This window comes from Debaryomyces hansenii (assembly GCF_000006445.2).
Source record: "Debaryomyces hansenii CBS767 chromosome E complete sequence".
Classification (NCBI taxonomy): Eukaryota; Fungi; Ascomycota; class Pichiomycetes; order Serinales; family Debaryomycetaceae; genus Debaryomyces; species Debaryomyces hansenii.
Window position 1 is genome coordinate 1,824,116 of NC_006047.2, and position 17,278 is coordinate 1,841,393.

Sequence of the window (17,278 nt, forward strand, 5' to 3'; positions counted from 1 at the left end):
AGTAAATAATTTGATCTAAACAATTAAAATGTATTAAAGATGCATATAGTTAAATAAGAAACTGAAAGTAACTTTCCAAATTATATTAAATCTTCAGTTATATCATCATCAATATATTCATCGTCTTTATTCATTCTGTATATCGTCATACCCATGCTTGCTGCATTCAATAAACTCATAAACCATTCAGGCACAGGTATGCCATATAATTCGATTAGATTAAAACCCATATCTAAGAAATTACCAATTAATTCCAACACTAACATCATCTTATCAAATTGTAAGTCTTTTAACACTTTTTCGTATCTCCTAAATATATTGTTATCACCATTGTTATCATCTTTATTTATTAACAACTTAGAATTCTTATTCAGATTCAAGATTGATAACTCGATATTTACCTTTCTTTCTTTTCTAATGACATTTAATAACTGTGATATAGATTTTCTAATTAAGAAAATTAATATCACTACCCATAACTTGTTTGTTTGTTTTAGTAAATCAACTAGCCTAGCAGGAAACATCGGAAACCTCGAGAACAAATGTAAATTATCAAGGATATTAGCTAGAGTTTCAAGGATTTCGATTAATACTTTTTCAATGTTTTTAAAAGTATACTGAAAAGGTAATTTACGGTTGGGATTCGTTTTTATGACTGCTTTTGGGGATTTCACACTAAACTTACTAAATAATGGCGAGTATGGTGGCTTCACAATTGGTGCTGGGTATTCTTTCTTGTATTTGTCGTAATTTCCTTTACTTTGATCCTCTTGTTTCAGTTGGTACGTAGAAACGAAATTTGATAGATTGTTTAATTTCTCCTGTGTAATGGATTTATTACCTCTTTTTTGTTCTTGATGAGCTAACTTGAGAATGTTATCTATTATTTCCTTCTTATCAGATTTAACTGTTGATGTAGTAGTGTTTTCAACCATGTCAATATTTAATTGTGCTAATCATTAATCTACGATTCGTTTTGGTCTACATATATTCACATCTGACCGAGGTATATTCGATTACATAATCGATATGGGGGACGATTTAACAGTGGTATAAGTACGATCAACTATGAATTAAGGCTTTACTATATCGATAGCAATGGATCATGGCTTTACCATATCAGAAGCTAGTACATAAGACTTTGACTAAGCTTGCACATTGCAATATATCCCATATAAGGTCGTAGTAGTCGACTTCGTTATTGACTTTCCGGAACTTTGTTCTATTAGTATCGTAGTATTGCACTGGAATTTAAACCCATTAAACCACTAAACCTATTAAACCGCATCAAGGCATTTCTAATAAACCATTCACCAATAACAAAAAATTCTTCATTTTATTTTCATTGGAATTAATATTCTTTATGAGATATTGAAACTGGCTTAATTCATTTGTATTCAAAATATCAAAGCTTTTATTCAAGACAACATTATGATTATTGACAATTAGCTTGAGATCAGTGTTATCAACAAATTCGAACTTTATATAAGATAGGTCATTTAGACCAATTAGTATTTCATTCATTTCCTTGACCCACTGAGCGTAAAACTGATTGTCATTTGGTTCCTTATTATCTTCAGCATTCAGCAAGTTGAATTTCAATGCCGTTAATTTTTCCTGCAACTTCTGAAGATGCTGCTGTTGGTTTTCGTTTAATTGGTTTTTCAAATGCAATTCATTACTAGATTGAGGAGCTGTAGTATAATCTTGTAACGATTTATTACTGGCACTTATCATTATCTTTGTAAGATCTTTCTCTTTCATGCCCGACGAAAGATCAATCAAACTTTTAATAATTTCTTTGGTTTCATCCTGTTGGTTATCAATAATTGAATTTATTTTTTCCTCCATCCTTAGAACTTCATCTAGCATCTTATTGGTTTCATTATACTTATGCTGATACTCTTCATTCAATTCTACAGTTTCTCTAGAAATTTCATGTATATCATTCATCTTGTTATTCATTGATTCTTTCAATGCCTTGAGTGCTTGTTTCGAATGAACATTTTCTTCTTGCAACTTGTTAATATCTTCCTGTTGAATGGATATAGGCGGATTATCAAATAATGATCTTAGAAACTTCTCCTTGGTCTCTTGTTCGAGATACTGGAACTTCAACTTCGAGAAGTTCTCTTTTTGAAAGTTTATCTCATCGTTGATTAAAATAGGATTTTCAACCGTTTCATTGATTTTGTTCATATGTGATTGAAAATCTTTCTGTGATGAAAGAATAGATATGTCATTATCTAGTTCATCAAGCTGTTTCTTAAAATAAGTTGCTTCTTTATCCATAGCGAATAGGTATGTACATATATTGATCTTGATCTTATCAAATTATTTATGTTTTGTTTTGTTTTCAAAATAAACCGCGTACAATAATTTGCGCTCCCTCTAGTAACGGATTTTGCAATTTACTAGATAAGACTTGATCAGCCATTAAATGACTTGATCAGTGATCGAAAACATTGCTAACTATTGCTCTTGAATTATATTTTTCAATGACATCGGGACTCTGATTTACGGATTTTTAGGCAACTAAGAAAGCATTCTTTTATCTACTGGGAAGTACGAGAATGGTCCTCTGCCTGATATACTAATTGGAGCGATTTGTGATTTCAGGAAAGTGGAGTTAGATAATGATTGATTATAAACGTTAGCGATCACTTTTTGTATGAAATGTATGATCTTGCTGGCAATAGCAGCGATGTTATTCTAAGATTTAGACATATGCTGGATATCAATTACGAGGCGAGCTCCCGTAATACGGTGTCGAATTTCGTATTTTTATGTTAACACATTAGATATTAAATGTTTATAATATATATATACAGCGATACAGCATTTATTGTAAACGAGGCTTAAAAAACGTATACACTAGACTTGAACATCCTTGATCTTTTCGATTTGCTCATTTAATACCACTGGAACTTCAACAGCTTCATGGTCGTCAACAGTATTTGCCTTAGACTTTTCTTCCTTTTCACTAGGAGTCATCATCAAATCGGCAAAGTTGACTCTAGAGCCCTTGTCGTCTTCAACATCAGCGGTTTCATTCCATTCTTCCAATTCCATTGCATGTTCTCTCTCGATAGCAAATTGAACGGCTTCAAGCACATTTTCACACAAATGTTTTGGCTTGTACTTTGGAACGGTACCTTCCTGGTAAACACCGGTCTTAACCAAAATTGAGAACCACGACACATCGTGTGAATTTGCAAATCTGATATCTGATTCTGGAGTATCACCAACAAAATAGACCGTTGATGCTGGTGGTAACTCTAAAGTGATTTTATCTTGTTTACCAACAACAGCCAAAGGTTCCTTGTAAGGGTCTTCCTCATCAGATTCATCAAGACCTTCGAACGATTCTAATTTTGATTGATTGATAATTTCTTCACCTTCATCATTGATCAAGATATCAGCCTCATCCGCATTAGGATCATTGATTGATAATTTCTTCAAATGCTCATCCAAAACACCTTGTCTCCAGTTACTCAACACTTTGTTAGCAAACTTGAAGGTACCCTTTTGTGGTTTACCAAATCTGTTGACTTTTAATTCTTTACCAGTATGTTCCTTGTATAAAGCAGCTATCGAAACTTGTAAAGCACCCATACCATATCTAGACAATTTGTAATTAGTAGCCCAGATGAAATCAGAGTGGGCAAAGTAGATTTGAGGACCCTCATCAAAAGTTTTAGATTGAGTTCCCATTACACCATCTTTAGACAACAACAATTCTAAAATGATCTGTTGATCTGCAGCCCAATTTCTCGAGTCAGCGAACACCATGATGGCATCGATCTTAACCTTAGAGAAGTCAACTTCTCTACAGCATTTCAATTCCTCTTCGGTCAAATCATGGTATGGTGAAACAGCTGGGTTCCACTTCAACACATCGAATGGGGTATAAACATTTTTGAATCCGTAAGATTGAGCCACGTTACGGCAAACATTGCCTAAACCACCAACAACTAACACGTTTTCATATACACCAACTAAATCCTTCATAGGAGTGTGCCCCTGAATGATCTGTTCTGGAGTTATGGTACAGTTCAACTTTTTGGATAAGTCTTCCGATCTGACGTGTTCTGGTTTACCTCCACCATTCGTCACGAAAATCGAAGGCACGGTGATATTGTATTTGTTGTGGCCGTTCAACAACCTCATGGCTTCCACAGCCTCTGGAATCGTATCTGGACCCCTCAATATCACACCATCAATATCGAAACAAAAAGCGTAAGATGCAACTCTGACGTGATCAACAACACTCTTCTTCTTTCTCTTGATGATCGAAGAATTTCTTGACATCTTTGCCAAAGAATCCACCTTCTTTAAGTTCTGAGATGATGATTTGTTCAAAGAAGTCGATGATGATAACTTCGTCAAACCATTTTGCCAATTGTTCAAATCAGTTAACGATAAAGACGATACCCTGTGCTTTCTTTCTGCAGGTGTTAATTCGTCAATCCCGTCATTGTTCAAATAAGACTGGAATTCCGGCTTGTCTGATTTGGCTGCAGAAGCGGCAGCATCCGATGCTTTTGGTGAGGATGACATATTTGTAGTATTCTTTATAATTATATCTATTATTATGGGCCTTACTGTAAACACGTAGCAATAATTAGCGTCTGACTATAATCAATATATTATCAATATATATATTAATATGTGTAGTTGAATGTGTATCAGTAAGAATATTCGATAATATTCTCGTAGTTTGAATGATATTAAATTAATTTCTTCTAGAAGTAATTACTTTTTAATAAAAACTGGGAGATTTGCCTGACTTATATAGGGTAATTTTGTATGATATCATCGAAAGGGGGGGAAGAATGAGTGGGAAATTTTGGTTGCGCGGCACTGTGTGAGGCTGCACTATAATTGCTATTTACAGGCAAAAAGGTGCTTGGATGATTGTCGAAGAGTCAACATTATAGTTGAGTAACTAGTAAAATTTCGGGGTATAATAGTAACACGCAGATACTAAATTAATCCGGAGGTGGCAAATATAGAAAGAAGTGATTCTGGGAAAGACAGAAGCAAAAAGTTTACGTTGGTGCATGGGTATATAGAAACCGCAATCAATTAGTATTAACGAATGAGACGCATTAACATGGCATAAAATCGAGAAAAACTTACGTGATAGGCAAACTCGTGTATGTATTTTCCATATTAATGAAATTAAGGGCGGATTTTTCACCAGTGCAGAGATCTGGTGGTATTGTTCAATTGTTCAATTGTTTTTTCGGGTGAATGTGAAATATAATTAGATCGACTCGGACTTTATGCCGCAAGGGTATGCCATATGACTTGACAATGGTAGCGAGATGTCATGGAAGACAAAGAATATGAATATATGGATAGAAACAAGTAGAATGAGCACAAAAAGTTGCAAAAGAAGGTTCTCGAAAATATGCAAAGGCTTACGGGTGCGGGTTAATTCGTGTTGATAAAATATCATAAGTAATTATACAGGTATATAGCACAATCACTCGTCAAGTTCAGTAGCCTTTTTCATGGCAGCGATCTTGACGAGCGGCGACAATGATTCTACGTCATCGGCTTCAAGGATGAACTTGTCGTTCAAAAGCTGGTCGGCGTTTCCTCGCTTATTGAAGTCCACCTGTAAACACCAACTTAAGAATTTTCTGATATCGTAACTCAAGGCTTCTGGTTCTTTGAGCTTAGGCGTACCATTAGTTGCAATCAAGTAAAGGGCTCTCAACGGGGTCTCATTTAAGTACGGAGGTTCACCTTCGATCATTTCAATAATCATGATCCCTAGAGACCACACATCAACTTTTGGACCATATTCTTTTCTCGAGACAACTTCAGGAGCCATCCAGTATGGGGTTCCTACCATCGTAGTTCTCTTTAAATTGATTTCATTAATTTGTGCACAGAAGCCAAAATCGGTCATTTTTATGTTACCATCGATGTTTAGCAAAATATTATCGGATTTGATATCTCTATGAATAACACCCTTTGAATGTAAGAATCTTAACCCTTTCAATGTTTCTCTACAGACTGCACCAATTTGTCCTTCAGTCATAACACTGTGGGTAACAATTTCTGTCAATGAGCCACCTTCCATATATTCCATGACAACCCACAAATCTCCTCTTAACAAATATGAGTCTATGAAGTTAACAATGTTCTCATGCTTACTACCTTTCATCACCAATATTTCATTGATAATTAATTCTTTCTTAGGCTGTTGTTCTAAGTTCATTTGTTTAATGGCAACTGTCTGCGATCTATGATTTACATCGTGGGCTATGTAAACACCACCAGATGCACCTTGTCCAATCTTCATTAAATCCTTGTAAAGTTCATTAGGATCACCTTCACTACAAATCTGTTGCAACTTAGAAATAATCTGTTGGTTCTTACGCTTCTTATCTTCTCTCTTCTTTTGAGCCAACAATGCCGCTTGTTTAGCATCTCTGACAGGCTGTTGAGAACTTTTCTTTGGTATATCGTTTTCTTTATTATTATATTTTTCTGAAGTCTCCTTCTTTGTTGACTCTTCTTCACTTACGCGAGACTGAGATGGAGACGGAGGCGTGTCTCTTTTTTCTATAGTAGAATCAGGCTTTTGTTCTCTTTGTTTCGGGTTACTCAATAATGTGTTATTATTTTTCTCTTCTTCGATTATATTATGACCATTAATATTATTGATAGTAGTGGAATTGAATTTTGCAGTAGAAGAAACAGGAGCCGTGGTTGAACCTTTAGTTGGTTCAACTTCACTCTGAGTCGAGAGCGAATTACTGTGAGACTTAGATTTTGGAATGCCCATTTCGGTATTGCTATCGGATATCTTCGATTGTGGCGCTTTAGGAGGCTCCGAGATCTTTCTATTACTATTTCTCAATGCTTTAATTGATTTTGAGGAAAAGGATCTACCCATGAATGAATTCTTTTTCAGGGCAGGGGAAATATTGGTATTTGTACTGGGTGACGGAGGCACTGGTGGTGGTTTGATTGTCTTCGTTGAAGGTATGCTGGAAGAAGGTGGTTTTGGAGCTGGTCTACTAGGAATAAATTGATTTTCGTAATTATTATTTGGGGTCTTAGGTGTTGATTGTACCTGTACTGGATGTGACGATTGTGACTTTTGTGATTGCTGCCTTTGAAGCTGTTTCTCAGACTGGAGAGGAGTAGCATTATAAGTGGATGGGATACCTGGGGTTGAAGGGGGAGTTGCATTATAAATCGATGAATGAGATGAATCATTATCGTAGTGAAACTTTTTGAATGCATTCTCATCTGGATTATCATCATTTGTATCTTGATAAAATGCGACTATATCCATGACTGCTTGAGGGTGCTGTTGCTGTTCCTTCTTAGAAATTCCACTGGCTGATAACAATCGTTCCCATTCAATAGGTAATCCAGTATATGATCCATTATCATCAACTCCAACATGTGCCACGTGTTTAGCATTGAACGGAGTACTAATCTTCATATTTATCGCATGAGTTTCTGGCGAAGAAGTCACGCTGGTACTAGTCTTGTTCTTACTGAACATATTTGAAAATACTCCCTTGACTCTATTACCACTCCTTCTACTTTTAGCTATCGAGTTTGGATAACTTCCATTCATAGGGGAAGACGTATTTGAATTGGCCCCCGTTGAGGGTGCACTATTATTAATACCCATGCCAAGATGCTCTCTTGGTGAAGACGCCTCTGAATTTGAACCTTGAAACTTATTCATTTGATTCATAACAGGAGTTATAGCTCGTGTCTGATGGTATGACTGATTAGATTGATTTGCTTGGGACGCCGATGGAGGATTTCGAATTACAGAACCAGACGAGATATTTCTTTGTTTCGATTTATTTACCAGTGTATCATTAACGTCGACATTAGACAACCCCTTAGTTATATCACCATTTCCTTTATTTATACTCTCTCCAGCATCAGTAGACGTCTGAATAGTTGATTGACTAATATCAGCAATGTTATCGTTTATTGATGCATCGTTCGATGCATTTAGTCCACCACGTATTTTTGGATCACCAGCTCTATTAAATACGTTGTTGTCATCGATGTTTTCATAGTCATGTGTTGGAATTCTATCCAAAGTATTATCTTTCATGATGTTTGGACCACCCGAGGAATTGGTAGTTTTTCGCGATATGCTGTCTATTCTTTGGCCAATGCTTCCTTCGCTCTTATTGTTTTCCAATTGGGATTTCAATATCGAATCAATATTCAAATTGGATGGCGGAGGGTTTTGTAGTGGCTTTCCTGGGTCTAATGTTGATTTATACGTGTGAGAGGCTTCATCACCCAACTTTCCCACTGCGATATCATTCAGTTGATTACCATCGTCTTGATTCAAAGTCTCCGTTAACTCATTATATTGATTATCGTCACTCTTCAAACCTGAAAAATCGTAAGTGCCTGGCATGCGAGGTAATGACCCAATTGATTTGCTAGTATCTGCTTCGCAGTCTTGATCATTATTCTCGTCATTGTCTACTACACCAATTTCAAATCCGTGCTCATCTTTGAACTCACGGTCGTTTTCAAATTCTTCTTCGATAATTCGTTTGTACTCGTAGTCTTCATCGTCATCGTGTTCGTCTCTAGCGCTCACTTCTTCTCCCTCGTTGTCGTCTATATCCAACCGCCTATCAGAACCAATTTCAAAACTAGGTATCTTTTCGTGTATAGGCGATCCCAATTTATATTCGGTATCCTTGGCCTTATACATTCTGTAATTTCAGTCGTTTTTGTTATTGGATACTTCGTATATATTGTTTGTTTGTGACACAGGGGATATATGATTCCAATTCTCAAAAATCTCCAACGATTAAGCTATAATCAATTTCTATGTCCGAATAATTTGTTATTTCAAATATTTGACCTATTTAAGTCTTACGGTTATACAATGTCTAGAAAAATTAACTATTCGTAAAATTATCGTCCAAGTTAATATCACCAGCTTTTAATTAAATTTTACATACAACTAAAATTACCCGGTTTTTGAAAGTACGCGTAATCGGCCTCGTACATTACCTAATCCAGCCCGTTAAAGCACACTCTATTGTTTGCATTCCTATCGTTTACCTTCAATTTCAAATCGGCCTGAATACTCTTCAAAGACATAATTATTTCTAGTTAAGTACTTTTTGACAGCAATTCTAATCTTGGCTTTCCCTCCTTGGGAATGGATTCCGCGACCTGTAACCAAATTGAGTGGATTCACAAATTGAACTCTCGAACCAAATTTGGTGAGATTACCATCCACATGTCTTTGGTCCAATTCGTCTTTCCACCAATCACGTAGAGCCTGACCTGTAGCCTCAAGTGCGATCGGCACTGTGAGATTATGCAAGTCAAGAGTATTAGTTTTCGCGGCAGACTTCAATTTCTCTTTCATAAGGGAAATTTCATCGGTGGGAGTAGGGGAGCGAGAGGAAGTAGCGATAATCGAACCGGAGTTAGAATCAGACAGAGAGACGTAGACAGTTGGGGATACCGAATTTAAATTAGAAGGCTTGTAGGGTTCGATTAGGGAAACTGATTTTTTTCTCTTTCCAGTACCAGCTTGCGAAATGCTAGAAAAACTCATCGCTGGCGGTTTCTGCCTGAAAGTGATGTGACCCGCTTTGTCTTGTACCAACAATGCTGCAATTTCGATTACTTTCGCAACGTCTCCACGGAAGAAGACCAATGATTTTTCGAAAAATTGTTCGTTTATAGATTTGAATTCGGGATTTCCTACGTAGATTGCTTTTATTTCTTTCGCCTCAAGACTATTTTCGTCATATGTGTAAGAATCTTCTGGTGGTATACTCCCATACCGTATACTTGGGGCAGGATTCGTTGGCTTCGATGATGGGCCCTGTACTCGACCTCCTTTTGGTACGTGTCGAGAAAAGGACGAGAGTGACGACCTGCTACTTGACGACGACGCTGATGATGCACTCAGTCTCTTCACAGAGTTATCATTTATAATAGCAATGAGAGTTTCATGGAACTTACCTTCGTGCTTATGTAAATAACTTAGCAACTGTTGAGATGGGATATTTAAAATATCTTCAAGCCTGCTGGCTTCTGTCTGTAATACAACCCATGAAGACTGCAGTTGTACTGTATTATTACGATTTTTCATTAGAAATTTTTTCGTCTTATCTTCTAGGGAAGATATTTCTTCGGAATCACCCTGCAAGATGACTGCTGAAGCGAGTGCAATGTTTTCGTCATTTCTATTCAAAATTTTCCGTAGTACTTCAAAATCATATTCAGGGAATATTTCCTTTAACGTACGAACGTCGCTTGAATAATTTTCAGCATTAGTCTCTTCCACAAAAGACTTACTTTGGTCTTCTTGCTCCGAGAACAAAACATCGATTAAGTTCTCAACATCACTTGTAGATTTGACTCTCGCAACTAATTCACTTCGAGGATAAATAGGAAATAAATCTGTTAACATTTCAACAACATCATGTTCCTCTTTATCATCTTCGGTTTTATACAGCCCACTAGCTGAGTTAGATTCTGAATCGAATACAGATTCAGCTCCGGCTTCAGATTCAGAATTAGAATCGGAATCCGAGTCAGAATCAGAATCTGAGCCAGAATTATCATTGTTTTTAAATGTATTGAAGTGATTCTTTTCATCATCGCCATTATTGTCATCATCATTATCACGAGATCCGTTAGATTCGGTTTGCTGGTTCAGTGAGCTTGTATTGTATTTACTATATTCGTTAACGGCCTTAGGGTTAGTTCCTTTTGTAGTTTCTCGTTTTTGATAACCTTCATTTGAATTAGATTGGGATTTATTTCCTTCAGAGGAGTCTAGAGGTGAGCCCTCAGTAATATTATTATGATACTTGTCTCTGATATACATAGGATCAGAGGAAACAGAACAAGTGTTATTGGTATTAGTAATATTGTCTTCAAAACTATTCTTATAAATCCTTTCCTGATGGTCACAATTTGGGTCTTGCAAAAATTTATCATCGATAACGGTACCTTCAGAAACGAGATCGCAATAAGGAGCTTTATCAGTAATCGCATCCAATGACCAGAATGAGTCAGATTTAGGAGAAATACTCTTATCAATAGATTCCGAATTCCAAGGGTATGAATTCGTTATTGAAGACTGAATAGGATTCCACAATTTGCTGCTGGCTAAAGGGTTGACCTCTTTATTCATTTCAAGAGTATTTATGTCATTTTGATTTGTTTGATGTAGATATAATGAATCCCGAAGAAAGTCAGATGAAGTATGTTTTGGACTTAAGTTGTGGTACATATCAAATATAAACGGCGCCTTTTGCGTCACAACGTTCATACTAGCACAATCTTTCCCTAGCGATTTAGAGTTACAATGGCCCAAATTTAATTCATCAAGCTTTGCAAATAACAAGTCAATCTCTTTTTGTTTATCAATATTTTCAAGGTTTTTGAGGATATCCAATGCATTTTCAACTTGGGCTAGTTTATTGTTTAGCCCTATCGTCGGTATAGAACCATCTAATTGCATCGGAAATATTGAATCAATTGTTAATATAATCAGAGTAAGTAAGAAGAAACCTTCATTGCCTTTTACTAAATCATATAAGGCAGATAACAAGAACTTTGTATCCAAACCTTGAAACACACTGTATTTCAGTAGTATATTTTGCTTATGCATATTAAAAGAATTATCACCCCATATTGTCAATTCATTAAGTCTTTTAAGAATTACACTAATCGGTGATATTACAGCCAATTGCGTTGTCGCCGTTGTCATACTAATGCTCAAAATACCAGTGAGATAGAATATTAATGGGTGATAGGTGTTTAGATCATCTTTATTGAATTGAAGTGGGCTCCTGATTAGATTCAAAAATTGTTGTGGAACGCTTTCCAACCCAGAGGCAAAGGGATATAGATGCAAATGATGCAATGCCATCTTAATCGATTCAAATATTCTTTCATCTTCTATTACTATGCGAAATGAAGGACCTAGGAATATATAGTAGCCAGCATCTTTCTGGATTTTTCTCTCCCGACCAGCAAAGTAAATAGCTTTCGAGTCATTTGAGCAAGTGTTTCCAAATATAGTATTATTATCCGCTATCGGTGAAATTAATTGAATCATTATGAGTTTCTCATATAAAATGAACCCTTAAGAAAATATTCAAATCGGATCGTGGAATAATAAGTTCTTAAGCCTCAATTTTCTACGGCAAATTCAAGGAAATTTAGGGTCTTTAAAGTAGGTTTCTCCACTAATGCTCCGTTCAATTGAATTCAAGTCACCCAATATATATATAGGTAAGAAAATAAATTGTCGTAAAGTACCCTCAGTTATAGGCCGATCGTAATTTTTTTTGGTCCAGGCCAGTCTAAATTGGTGCATTTTTTGCAATATTCAAAATACTACATATGGATACATTGACCATATTGCTTCTAAACTACATCGTTATAAACTTGCAAAATTAGAGGAGTGCAGCATGATAAAATTAAATATCTATATTTTTGATACGTTTGCTTTTAACTGTATGTTACACTTGTGTTGTTCGCTTTTTAACTAATGTTTTTAGGACAGATAACCATTTGATCATTTCGTCTTCATCAGATGCGCAAAATTTCATTCGCTTCAAAGGGGTAATTATAAGAAAACACCATTGTTTCGTCTTCGACACAGGATCGAGTTCTATGACATCTATTATATCGTCGATAGGGAAGAACTTGTGAACATGACTTATATCATCCCGATGTTTGTAAACATACAAACTTCTATTGCTTAGAATAAAGTAGAATTTTCGCCACTGGTTGTACCTTTTACGGAGTTTATATAAATAGCCTTGTTCAAGAATGTATTCATCTTCATCGTTAATTGAATCGTGTAGATTTAAATTGGTGACCCTATGGATAAGTTCACCCTCATCATCTTCATTAGGATGATCTGCAAACGTAGACAGTGACTTCATGACAGGTGTGCCGTGGGTACGTGGTGTGGTGGAGTCTGATGCTCCCGAAGAAAGAGGTTCATCCCCTGAGTATTCCATCTCATTTGAAGACCTCCCGAAACTATGCGCTTGTTTCGATCTTTGCTCTTGCATCATTAGGTTAACAGCCTCACTGTCAGTATGGCTTTTTTCATCATAGAACTGTCGTAATATACCAATCCAGTTATAATATGTTGCTTCATCAGTTGATTTGAAATGTAGAACTTTTTTATTGGTATAAATGGCAAAATGGAACTTCGTGTTATCAGGAATAATACTGAACGATAACAAATTGGACTTGCCAATTACTTTTAATGCCTTATGCTCTTTTGAATCCTTGTAATAGCTTAGCTGACGATTTCTCAACACCACCCATCTCTTCTTCCACTGGTGTGTTTTTGCTGACCGTTTAAGCAAATATGAACTTAGTAGAACCTTGTTATCATCAATTTGTTCATCTGGAGAATCTGCGTGAAGACTAAGTTCGTCAAGTATAGTCTGACTTGATGGACTGGGATATTCCATTATATTCGTACCAGATCTTGCTGTAATACTTATAATACACCTAACTAACCAATTTCTTGTTTGCTAGTTACTTGTACTATTCAAATATAGAATATATTTCCTGAAATGCAGGCGTGCGCTATTGGAACCTGATCATAGAAATTGTTATTCCCTCTTCCATTGAAAACCCTGATTTTACATATAGACCTAAATGTACAATAAATATGCTATAAACAGGAAGATATAATAGTGTCTAGTAGGACTGAAATTTTTTAGACCGTAGATACGATTACATATATAGACTTCGAGTAGTCGCAACAACTTTTCTTTACTCCAGTGCAACATAAGCTTATCATACCGATAGCAAAATTCAAGAACAACAACAGCAATGGACCTGTAAATGTAAATGCGCTACAGTACAACTAACCAGCTGGTAGTATACTAAAAAAAGAAAGTTGTGACAGAGCTATAATTTTGTATGATTAATTAGAGAAGGGCAAAGGCTCTATTATTCGTTGGCCCTAATTAGGCCAAAAAGTAGGCTTGAGAAAATTTTTTTTTCACTATAAATTCTTTCTCTGAGAAATATTATATTATATTGATTTTATTTTATTTATGATTTACAACTAGTGACAATAGTATGTACATGAATACCTTTTGTTAGTATAACTAGAGATAATATGATTATAACGAGCCCTGGAGGCTCTAATTTTATAAACCCAGCTCTTCGATACTTTTTGTTTCATGAGAAGAATAGTTAAGATAGATGATTATCTAGTTATAAGCACACAATTATTTGATACGATCAACATACTAACAGTAACAGGAATGTATTAGGTATTATATAATTAATAAACATACTAACAGTAACAGGAATGTATTAGGTATTATATAATTAATAAACATACACTATTTTTCGAATTCCAACGCGTCCTTAATAACGCCTATTATTGTACTAGTCTGAATTTTTTCATTACCACCTTTTGAGATACCGTATTCAACTTCTGATAACCCCTTCAAAATTTCAATTCTTGTCTTGGGCTTCAATTGATAATTATTCAAAATTTCAACAAAACCCAGTATCATATCAATCAATGCCAATCCTTTTGTTCTCTTGTATTGATCAATAGTCAAGAATGATGTTGTCCAGTCATCTTTCAATATGGAGTCTAACGCGGTTTCGATATCTTGGGGATGAGGCGCTCCAATACATTCATATATCATGTCTTGGTCAATTTCATCGTCGTCGTGATCCAATGAAGCTTTGACAGCTTGAAGTACATTGAGTGCTCTTCTCATGTCACCGTTAGATAATTTAAGTAATGTCTTTTCTGCCTCTTCATTAATGCTTAGATTCTCCTTTATTATCACATTCTTAAGTCTTTCTTGAATAGCCGATTCTCCAATTGGTTGAAATCTGAACCTTGTGCATCTAGATATTAAAGCAGGATTCAATTTATGGGAATAGTTTGCTAGTATACAAAATCTCGTATTTTTAGTATACTTTTCAATAATTCTTCTCAAAGAATTCTGAGCAACAGATGTCATTGCATCTGCTTCATCTAAAATAATCAATTTGAACCCCTTGCTAAAGATTTGCATAGTTGAAGCAAAGTTCTTGATCTGATTTCTAACCACATCGATACCTCTGTCATCAGATGCATTCAATTCCAATACCATATTCTTATAATTTGGTCCATAAATTTCTCTGGCTAATGCTATAATAGTAGATGTCTTACCGGTACCAGGTGGTCCATAAAACAACAAATGTGGTAGTTTACCTTCATGAACAAATTTTCGAACAGTGTCAACTATATCTTGTTGCCCGTACACCTCATCCAAGGAATCTGGACGATACTTCTCAACCCTGAAGAGTATTAGTAATTGACCTACATAAACTAGTTTGGAATAAAAATTCAACATACCATGGCAAGTTTTCATTATTCTTTGAATTGCCCATATTGCATGTAGTTCCGAATAGTTGAACGGTTAAATGTAGGAATATTATAATGATAGAAGTTATAAAGGTATAAATTTAAACGCGCCAAAAACCTACGCGGGTCTGTATACATTATCATACTTACTAGATTTCTATTAAATGCACTTTTTACATAAATATATTAACAACTACTACAGATACTAATAGGAACCAATTCATTACAAAGTTTTTAATTGCATTACTAGTATCTGAAAGAGTGTTTCCAACGTAGTTACATGTTCCATACTTTCCTCCTTCATCCCAATAATACGACAAGCTTATTGTATCATTATTCTTCTTTGGACACTGGAACCCAAAATCAGCAGGACAATCTCTAACCATGGCATAGCATACGTTTACACAAGGTAATATTTCGTAGTAGCCAGATGCGGGCTGAATTACATCATTAATAAAGTCGTTCCGGGATTTGCCAACTTCTCTATATTTATATCCTGTAATGTTTCTCGTAGAGCACCTTGGGATTGTAACAGAACATAACCAGTTCTTGTATGAGTCATAACAATCACTACACGTTTTAATAGGTGAATACTTTGCATTGTCAGTAGTATTACACGCTATTTGCTGTAATGCTTTTGAAAAGTTCGAAAATAGAGATCTAGCTCTGTTATCGTACAAATCTTTAACGACTTGATTTGATAAATTATTAGAGTTCGGAACAGAATACGCTACTTGATCACAGAAATCTAGATCAAATATTAATTCACACACATTTGTACCCAATGTCTCAAATTCGAACGGTTGATAAACTGCACCACCAAAGTTCGTACCCTGGAAGTCTGAAATCAAGTACGCAATATATTTTGTTGAACTATTCAATCCCGGAACATAAAATTGTTGTTGTAGCCCACCGCCTCTATCGGTGAAACTACTTTCGAAATAAGACGTGGAAAATAGTGCTGGGCCATTTCGTATCGCACACCAGCTACTGTTCAATTCCTTGAAGTAGTCCCTATAGTCGTATGAATATATATATAAGGAATATTTTGATTTAGTGGCATTCATTGAAGAATAATTTGTCAGATGACTTCCTGTCAAATTACCTGTTACAATTAATGCAGAATCTTCGTCGGTATCGACTAATGATGCCCAGCTTCTATCATCCCACTGAAAAACCAAATCATTTTGCGATACCCCCACTTCATAATTCCATATGGCAGATTTATTTGTACTCTCTGGTGCCCTCACTGCAATGTATAATACTGTATCAATGTCATCGCTAGAAATAGGCACTCGCTCTAATGCTTGAAAGTATCCATTCTCAAAGTGTGACATCTCCCCTAATTCAAAGTTGCTGAACATACTTGAATTGAATGAATAATATACTGTCAAACCTGAATCATTGGCAGTCAAATAGTCAGGTTGTGAACATATATTACCAGTTAGAAAAATTAAAAATTCATAGTATTCACCTAATCCACTAGATGTATTAACACTGAAGGAATAATATTGCGTTTCACTTTGACCGATCTGATTACTTATAGGTGTAAACTCTTGTAACCCTTTTGATCTATCATTATCCGACTTATGTGACAGTGATAGTAACAGTCGCTTATCTCCAAGGAACTCATATGTACCATCAAATGGATCTATAGGCTCATCAATATCTAAATTAAAACCGATATCAAAGAATTCAGCATTTATTATGTTTGATATGCCTAAAATGAAAGTTATAATGGGTACTATTAACCTCATTTAGTATTTCATGCTAGGTTTGCCGTATGACAAAATTTAATATAGCCTTCAGGACTAAATATATATCACCGTATTTGGCATTACACGCTCTTGCGACAAAAATATATTTCTCTAT

General features: G+C 35.5%; 8 protein-coding genes across 8 annotated transcripts; all 8 read right to left on the reverse strand. All coding sequences in view use genetic code 12, as the record gives it.

Moving 5' to 3' along the window:
• Nucleotides 1–80: 80 nt before the first annotated feature.
• DEHA2E22154g (DEHA2E22154p) lies at nt 81–935 on the reverse strand (the record flags this gene model as incomplete). The annotated part of the gene is made up of 1 exon (XM_460264.1): nt 81–935. The coding sequence occupies one exon, from the start codon at nt 933–935 to the stop codon at nt 81–83; it is 855 nt and encodes a 284-aa protein (XP_460264.2).
• Nucleotides 936–1,287: 352 nt separating this feature from the next.
• Nucleotides 1,288–2,292, reverse strand: DEHA2E22176g (DEHA2E22176p; the record flags this gene model as incomplete). The annotated part of the gene is made up of 1 exon (XM_460265.1): nt 1,288–2,292. The coding sequence occupies one exon, from the start codon at nt 2,290–2,292 to the stop codon at nt 1,288–1,290; it is 1,005 nt and encodes a 334-aa protein (XP_460265.2).
• A 582-nt stretch (nt 2,293–2,874) lies between these two features.
• DEHA2E22198g (DEHA2E22198p) lies at nt 2,875–4,560 on the reverse strand (the record flags this gene model as incomplete). Its single annotated transcript, XM_460266.1, has 1 exon — nt 2,875–4,560. The coding sequence occupies one exon, from the start codon at nt 4,558–4,560 to the stop codon at nt 2,875–2,877; it is 1,686 nt and encodes a 561-aa protein (XP_460266.1).
• Nucleotides 4,561–5,491: 931 nt separating this feature from the next.
• Nucleotides 5,492–8,731, reverse strand: DEHA2E22220g (DEHA2E22220p; the record flags this gene model as incomplete). The annotated part of the gene is made up of 1 exon (XM_460267.1): nt 5,492–8,731. The coding sequence occupies one exon, from the start codon at nt 8,729–8,731 to the stop codon at nt 5,492–5,494; it is 3,240 nt and encodes a 1,079-aa protein (XP_460267.2).
• A 345-nt stretch (nt 8,732–9,076) lies between these two features.
• Nucleotides 9,077–12,115, reverse strand: DEHA2E22242g (DEHA2E22242p; the record flags this gene model as incomplete). Its single annotated transcript, XM_460268.1, has 1 exon — nt 9,077–12,115. One exon carries the CDS (start codon nt 12,113–12,115, stop codon nt 9,077–9,079), a length of 3,039 nt encoding a protein of 1,012 aa, XP_460268.2.
• A 406-nt stretch (nt 12,116–12,521) lies between these two features.
• DEHA2E22264g (DEHA2E22264p) lies at nt 12,522–13,493 on the reverse strand (the record flags this gene model as incomplete). The annotated part of the gene is made up of 1 exon (XM_460269.1): nt 12,522–13,493. The coding sequence occupies one exon, from the start codon at nt 13,491–13,493 to the stop codon at nt 12,522–12,524; it is 972 nt and encodes a 323-aa protein (XP_460269.2).
• Nucleotides 13,494–14,381: 888 nt separating this feature from the next.
• DEHA2E22286g (DEHA2E22286p) lies at nt 14,382–15,413 on the reverse strand (the record flags this gene model as incomplete). The annotated part of the gene is made up of 1 exon (XM_002770480.1): nt 14,382–15,413. One exon carries the CDS (start codon nt 15,411–15,413, stop codon nt 14,382–14,384), a length of 1,032 nt encoding a protein of 343 aa, XP_002770526.1.
• A 166-nt stretch (nt 15,414–15,579) lies between these two features.
• Nucleotides 15,580–17,163, reverse strand: DEHA2E22308g (DEHA2E22308p; the record flags this gene model as incomplete). Its single annotated transcript, XM_460271.1, has 1 exon — nt 15,580–17,163. One exon carries the CDS (start codon nt 17,161–17,163, stop codon nt 15,580–15,582), a length of 1,584 nt encoding a protein of 527 aa, XP_460271.2.
• Between the last annotated feature and the right edge of the window lie 115 nt (nt 17,164–17,278).